Consider the following 8,130-nt stretch of genomic DNA (forward strand, 5'->3'; position numbering starts at 1 on the left):
TCAGCTATACATAAATGTTCAGCGGAAGTGAAGRCTCCCATATACCTGACTTAAATCTACTCAAGCTAGCTTTCCTTTAGTTATTTTTCATGGATGCTGAAGCAGAGGTCTACACCCCAAGAAACAAAGGATGAAAGCAACTCAAACAGAATAAAAGTATTTTACTAGAATCTGCCAGTTTTTCCATGATGAAAAGTAGAAATGTAAGAYCCAGTTATTCTAGACCTTGTCTTTACTGCCAGTCAGTAGTTAATTACTAGGGAAAGAGTATAAAGAAACAAATAAAGTGACACTTCTGGCGGTATATCTGCCTCTAGGAATCAAGTTACGGACTTTTTATCATTGAAGGACAAAACTAAACCATAAATGTTTAACAGCCAAGAGGTCAGCTCCAAGCTATGACTGCTGCCCTTTCAAAATKCTTTATACTTTTGACTTGCACATCATTTAACAATTTCAGTTTCTGTTTTCTTGTTAGAAACAGCTTGATTATTTTAAAGCTGGAGACCAAGCCCAGAAGAGCACAAAGGGCTTGACAGAATCTTACAGTAGGAGAGAGAGAAAAAAGTCCTTTTCATACCATTATGATTTACCTCCTTACTCATCTTCTTTTACTCACTTTGTCTCCCCCACTTCAGCTCCCCAACCTGAAGAGCAAAATAACACAGGACAATTCAAGACAGTAAAAAAGCTGACCAATGGTGAACAGATCTTGCCTTCCTTGGCTCTAGCATACCAATGCCCAATCGATCTCCCCATACTAAAACTGCAGGAAATTAATAAAATAAACWAAACAACAAAACCCCAACAAACAAAACAACCACTCCCCCCTAATTCAAAACACAAACCACTGAAAACAAACAAACAAAAAAAACCAAACCAAAACCCAAGCAAACAAAACAACATGACAGGTTTTCTCCTGTGTTAAGCAAACTGAGTGAGCTCAGAAAAAGGTTTGACTAGCATCAGAAATCAGAGAACGGGAGGGGAAATAAGACCTCCGTATTTATGATCACTTTGATTTTTCAAGGGACTTCACTGTGAGTCTGTTAAGGGTGCAGAGTTGCAAGTGCTGTTTTAACTTCTGGCTGCTGCAGAAAGAGTCCCAAATTGCCTTTGTTCTTCAGTTCACAAAGGTCCCTACACTCCTACCCTAGTCCATATAAATCAACACTGTCATCTCCTGTAGTTGTATCAATAGCAGCAGCAAGCAGATCTCCCTCACTCATTGYAAGAAAGGCAGTTTATCTGAAAAAAATTATGCATAATGGGGGTTTTCTGAATGCATAATAAAGTAAGATCTCTTTATATAGACAAATATTCCACTTTCTTCCACAKTCACAGACAGGAACTACTAATGGATGCCTAGAATAAAAGTGCTGAAATGGCACAATGACAGAACAAGCACATGCTACTACTCCTAAAGTTTTCCCACCACCCAGCAGCTGCTGACAATTCAGGTTCTAAATAAGCTAGAATGGCCCCTGTGTGCTTAAGCCACTAAACATAGACTTCTCTCCAGTATTAGAAAAATCAACACAAGAAACACTTTCCTGGCTGGACTGAGCAWGTAAAGATGAGGGGGAACTCTGAGKATGAGGGGGAACTGCTCAGTCTTGCTACTGAGCACATTCACTATTGAAAGGACATACATCTCTTCAGAATTGATGTTACCTTCATTCACTGTACATGCTCATGTGCCATGGAGTCAGCCTCAGAGCACAAAAAGCCCAGAGTGACAGTTTTATTGACTAGATAATGAGATTCTATGCTAACTTAGTTCAAACTAAAAAATCCGTAATTAGTGTAGCTGTACAAGGTACAGCTTTTTTTTCTTATAATAAATTTCTTACAGTAAATATTAATAGTATAATAATAATTTTTCTTATAGTATAATGTATTTACTAAGCACAATTATAGAAGAGTAATTCAGCAACTGCAGTAACACTGGGAGCATGCTAATCATTATGTGCAGAGTTTAAAACATCAGGTCCCTAATCTGCAGATTCTAGATCTGCACACACACTCTTGGGCTCACTAAGGCTACACAGCATGCAAACTCTATAGATTGGGACCCAAGACAAAAAGTCAAGGAASGATGAAGGAAAACAGTACTTGACACAGGCACACAAACTGACATGTTCTCTCAGCCATGGATGTATAATTTCTGCTTTAGACAGGATATCAAGTTTACGTGCTCATTTTGTTTTTCYAGTCACAAAATAATCATCAAAGATAAATTTTCTCTTTTAAGAGTCAAGATGTAACAATACACAAATACACACATAATTTTAGCCCCTTCTTTATCTAACAGCTTGCAGAACTGTGTTACTATGATATTTCAGGGTAAATTTGCAAGCTAGAGTTTTGTCAAGGATTGACTACAGTAAAAAAGAAGAAAATCAGTTTTATGATTGTTTTAGTCAGAAAATTATTTCTAGTTAAAAATCACTTGGTTTTAACATTTTTGTATCATCTGTATTACTAGAGATCACTCTGAATCTTCAGAGCTTCACCTGTTCTTGCCTCTACAGAAAGTTGTAAGTGTTAAAGAGCCCAGGAACTTTCACTTTAGAGAAGAAGAACAAGAAATGGGGCCTCTGATGAGGAAACAATACAGGTTGCCAAATATCTTCATTTCCTCTTCTATAATCCAGGCATTACCTTCAGTCAAGATTTTTTGTTCTGGACAAAAACCCACAGAAATCTACTTCCTCCCTCCCTGCCCCTCCCAGCTGGGGATAATGAACTGTAAGTGTTACAATACTGAAAAGAATTAAATAGAATTACAGTCATATTATGTGAGTTAAGATATGCACAATGTATCCAAAAGACTTAATATAGTTTAAAAAAAAATCTGTGGACCTCATGGTCTTGAATGAGATTTCCACCTATATGATACATGTAATTTATTAATATTTAAAGTCAAGCCAGGATGGATTATGGTTGTTAGCATAGCAGTGACTCATCTTCTGTATATAAAGCACTACCATAAATTTAATACCATTTTTCTAGATTTCCCAGGGATCCACCATCTAATTCAACAGAAATAATTATTTCTAACTGTTTAATCCACAAGGTTCCATGCTATTTAGAAAAATAAAGAGGAAAACACTACATATATGCATAAACTCACCAAAGTGGTACTACTAAGCAACTGGAACTACTGTATCTTCAAACTTTTGAAAGACTGCGTAAATAACTGAAGGTTAAAAGTCATAGATTTGCACGCATTCTCACCCAAATGCAAAATTTTAAAAAGGGGACAAAAGTGCTTTCCTCCTTAATATTGTATCACTAACAACACTTGCAAACCCACTGGGCGTATTTTAATTTGCCAATTTAAATGATAACATTAATAGATTATTATGGACTGCATGGACATGCAGAAGACAGTTTTGCCTCAAGGGCTAAAAGATAATGGCAAACACAAAAAACCTGAGATGCCAGAACCATGTATTACAACTTGATTATTGGGATGGAAGAAGGAATATGAGAGACAATCTTATACAGATCTGATAATTCCTAATTTAAATTTGTGAAATATTTCTAAAAATAAATCACTTAGGTCTCCTCTAAAGGTGTAACAAGAAGAATTTAACCCATTAAAAAAACCAAACAAACCAACACACTATACAATCTCCACAGAAAAACTGTGCTCTTGTCACAGTTTCTTAAAATATGTGTGAGTACTGTTTTTTATTGTGAAGTTAAAGGAAAGCTTGTATTGAAAAGAATCAGAGAAATCCCTTCAAATAAAGGTTTGTTTCTAGACCTTCCRACCAATTATCCAGATTGGTGACCATGTATGTCACAGATGTTACTTCAGACAATATGTAAATGCAGGTGCACCCTTGTCTCAGACAGTTCACATAAAGCAGGTTTTTTTCTATGTGGAACAGGCACTATGTTAGTAAGTCTCAAAGATTTAAGCAGTCTTCAAATGTAGAACTTCAAACTCTGAATTTCACATATCAGTTCCTGATGTCAGCACTACAAAAGGTACTCTAAACATATCTAAGTAGCTCCAGACCACAACACTCACACTTGGCTAACACTGAGTAAGTTTAAGGCTCCAGGACTGAGCTGGTGACAACCCCAGGCAACAGATGCGCAATCTGCACTCTGGAAAGGGCTATTTAATTTGGATAGACTCAGCTTGTATCCAACGGAGTATGCTGTATATTCATACTCTTGAATCCCTGAGCTCTCAGATGTGTAGTTATACACATTAATTGCTTTATCATGCTTACTCAGTAAAGCTGAGCAGCTTTCCAGATCATTCCTCAATACCCAAATACGAGAAACCTAACCCTTCCCACAAATTGAACTAACAAATAGTTGTTRCACACAACCTTCTAATTTTAACAAGGATAAAGAAAAAAAAGATAAGTTTCTTATCACTGGTACGATGAATCACCGTGAACATCTACAGCTAATGGGCAACAYGCAAGAAAGCAACCATAATCCGTATGGTAGTTAGATGATGGAGAGAATTTCTGATTTACACCAGCAATAGCAAATTTCTTGGGTAACCAAGAACATGAACTAGTTTTGTACTTGAATTAGCAATAGAGTAAACAAGCAAAAAGAGGCTTTGTATTCTTCATACTTCTCTTGCACAAATATATCCTGAACTCACCAATAAAAGAATTGAATTTAAGAGAATTGTTCACATTTAAACTTAAAATCAGACCAACACTTTTGTGCAACTTGTAGAACTTCCTGTGCTTGGAGCCAGGTGGAGAATCAGTGTAAACTGCTTTGCAGTATGATGCTATTTCACAAAGAGAAAAATAGTATCAACACCAATGCAATAGGCAAAAGAACAATCTTGCGAAGATACCAGTTTTAGAAAAGTAAATTAAAAAAAAAAAAAGAAGAATTGCTTCACAAAAAATCAATACACTTTCCCCATAGGTTCATGATGTAAAATTCTATAATCAAGGCTTGTAGATTTGTAATTATGGTATGTCAGCCACATTTAAACAAGCATGTTAAAAGATTGTTAAAGTTAAACTAACACAATTGCAATGTGAATTGTCTTAGTCTCATTCTAATCTACTCATGTCACTTCCACTTAATCAGATGGAAACTATGGGCAAATGTCAGTGCTATTTTCATGCAACCCAACTTACTTCGTTTGGAGTGGTTTTTAAAATCATTACCAATCTGAAATGGAAATAGGATATTTCAGAAGGGTTTTGTTTTTGTTTTTTTTTTTTGCCTAATTAATTCTCTCACTATCCAGCCAGTTGTTGTTTTGATTACTGACAGTAAGACTATTCTGAAGTGATTAAACCAGAAGTATTGCTTGCTAAGACATAAGCCACAAATACAGCACACATTACTACTCATCAAACCTACTTCTTTTGAATTACAGATTATTGAAAGTATAAGATCACCAAAAGCTGGAATATCATATTAGTCAAAAAAGCAAAAGATCTCCCTATCTCTAGTTTAAATTTCTTTCACAGGTACACAGCAATGTAAGRAAAGTACAAGCAAGTACACTACCTACAACTTAAAATACAGTCTCTTGAGAGGAGTACACAAAGTATTAATGACTTAGAGCTAAAAAGAAAAATWCTAAAGCAGAATAGCTGCTTCATTCTTAGTGTGAAAAAAGTAGCTAACAAGAAAAAAGAATATGCTATGACAGATGATTAACACAAGTCAAATGAAATGTCTAAAAAGCTGTCTATATCCTAGTTCTTGACCCCTACCTTTTCTGATATATTCTTAAAGCCTGAGCACTGCACATGGCTGGAAATCAGTATTACATGCTATATTCAATGTGCTTTTCTAAACTGAAAACAAAGAAAAAAAATAATGAAAATTAACTGAAGTCAAAGTCAGTGACTTTACAGAATGCTTAATAAGCCTCTACACAAGTCTTCTCATGCACCAGGGAAAAAATATGCATACAGTTGCTCTAGTTCAAAAAAGAGGACAATGTTAATGTTCCTAAGTTGACACAAGTCACAAGTATGCACACTGTAGCAGAATGCCTAACTAGGCTTCTAGTTGGAAAAGAAGGGTGTGGTGGGACAGAGCCGTACCTCTTCTTGTATCTGTGCACAACCGTCACAGAACTAGGAGCCGCTGCTGTATCATGTCCCCACAGGGAGTTAAGATAACACACATTCCTTTTCCCATCACAGCTTTTTTATAAAGTTAACTTCATTTAGAGAATGCCAGCTGCTTCGGAGTAACTGTTGCTTACACACACACACACCACGCTGAAGCTACATTTACTGGTTTATTCATATGGACATTCTCCAAAAGCAAACCTGAATGCCGTTGACTGTATTTGTACTGTTTACCAAAACGTTTTCATCCTTTGTTCATACTACGCCTGAAATGCATACAGTTGTGTGGCTTGCTTTCATGTTCAGAGACTAGAAATTCTGAAGTGCCTTTAACGTCAACAGTGACAACTTTTCTAGTCTTCAAGTCCAACCTTTTAAAGTGAAATCAGGTATAAGAAAATGTGCCAGTCTYACTGACAGGAATTTGCTAMGTCATAACACAAAGTTGATTGTATGAAACTGCACTATTTAACATCTTCCTCCAGCATACATAATAATTCTTAATTCTTGTCTCTGCCTGAGTCAGCAGTCTTGGTAGCCTTAATAAACCCCACCGTGACCAAACAGTTCATGTCAAAGCTTTGTTTACAGCTGTAATAAGAGTGATGCTGATGGATACACTTTTCTTACAAATTATGACTCTATTAAAATTATAATAATATTAATAAAAAAATTACGGCTCAGGGAAGATGGAGGCTCTTGAGTTGAATCTACCAGGACTGCCCAGAGAGGTGGTGGAGACCCCATCCCTCGAGGTATTTAAGGAAAGACTGGACACGGCCCTTAGTGTTATGGTCCGGTTGTCAAGATAGTGGTGTTTGGTCATAGGTTGGACTCGATGATCTCAGAGGCCTTTTCCAACCTAACTGCTTCTGTGATAGCACTAGTTCTTCAACTACTGAACCAGAAATATTGAACAGCAGCTTTGCTACAAAAAAACATTTGAGACTTCATGCCTCAGCAAGATATGAGGCGAGACTGCCCGGCACACCGAGGGAGCTGGATGACTCCCCTTGATTCCCAAAACCACTGACGAAAGGGAACAAATCCCACATTTAACCGGCKTCCCGGAAAAGCGCGGCCTGTTTCCAACGGCGGTACGCGAGGGGGAAGAGCCTGTGCCAGGGCCGCTCTCGAGCACAGCCCGCCAGCCCCGCACAGCACCGCCGGCCCCGCGCCAGGCACAGCCGGTCCCGCACGGAGCCCCGCTGCAGCCCCTCCGCCCGGCCGCTCCGGGCCGTGCCCCAGCCGCCACTCACCGCCTCACGACGCCGGTCTTGATCTTGATCTGCCTGAGGCGCGGGTCGGCCATGGCGGCGGGCGCCGTGACTGCGCAGCCCCGCGCTGCGCATGCGCCGGACCGCCAGGCCGGGCGGCACCACCGGAGCGGGGCGGGCGGGCACCCCCSCACAGCGCAGTGGAGATGGCCGGGCTGCGGGCTGGCCCGGCGGGATTGTTCGCAGAGGCGGAGGGAGGCGCGAACTCGCCCTTGGGGCTGTGGCAGGGTCTGTCCCGACCGTATCATGATGGGGCAGGCGTGGAGAGTGAGCGGCGCCGCCCGTTCTCGACGCCTGGTAATGTGGTCCGGATGATTAACASTATTCCACAAGACAAGCAGCAATTCCCTGGTGTTGTGTTTGTGCATTTTCGCCACGTTATCAGGCCTTCAAGGTCCTGTGCACCAAGGAGACAAAACATTTCTTTTTCCCATTACAACTGACCTCAAGTTATCTCGGCACCAGGGCGATCTCTCCCCTCCTTCCCTGCCTTCATGTTCCAACACCCAGCCAGCCCAGATCTGTCGATGACACTGTAGCAGCACTGGGAACCTGCAGCCCCAGAGCACTGCCTGTACAGCCCAGAGCACTGCCTGTACAGCCCCCGAGCACTGCCTGCCTGTACAGCCCCAGAGCACTGCCTGTACAGCCCAGAGCACTGCCTGCACAGCCCCAGAGCACTGCCTGTACAGCCCCCAGAGCACTGCCTGTACAGCCCCCAGAGCACTGCCTGTACAGCCCCCAGAGCACTGCCTGTACAG

The 8,130-nt window shown here is 40.3% G+C and overlaps 1 protein-coding gene across 1 annotated transcript in view; it reads right to left on the reverse strand.

The window, feature by feature from the left end:
• TBCA (tubulin folding cofactor A) overlaps nt 1-7,446 on the reverse strand; it is a 25,391-nt gene extending 17,945 nt beyond the window's left edge. The window contains exon 1 of the mRNA XM_057363848.1: nt 7,352-7,446. Coding sequence (XP_057219831.1) covers nt 7,352-7,404 — 53 coding nt within the window. The 5' untranslated portion in view covers nt 7,405-7,446. The remainder of the gene's footprint in view (nt 1-7,351) is intronic.
• Nucleotides 7,447-8,130: the final 684 nt, after the last annotated feature.

This window comes from Malurus melanocephalus, unplaced genomic scaffold (assembly GCF_030028575.1).
Source record: "Malurus melanocephalus ecotype Western Australia unplaced genomic scaffold, MMel_1.1 scaffold_31, whole genome shotgun sequence".
NCBI classification, from domain to species: Eukaryota; Metazoa; Chordata; class Aves; order Passeriformes; family Maluridae; genus Malurus; species Malurus melanocephalus.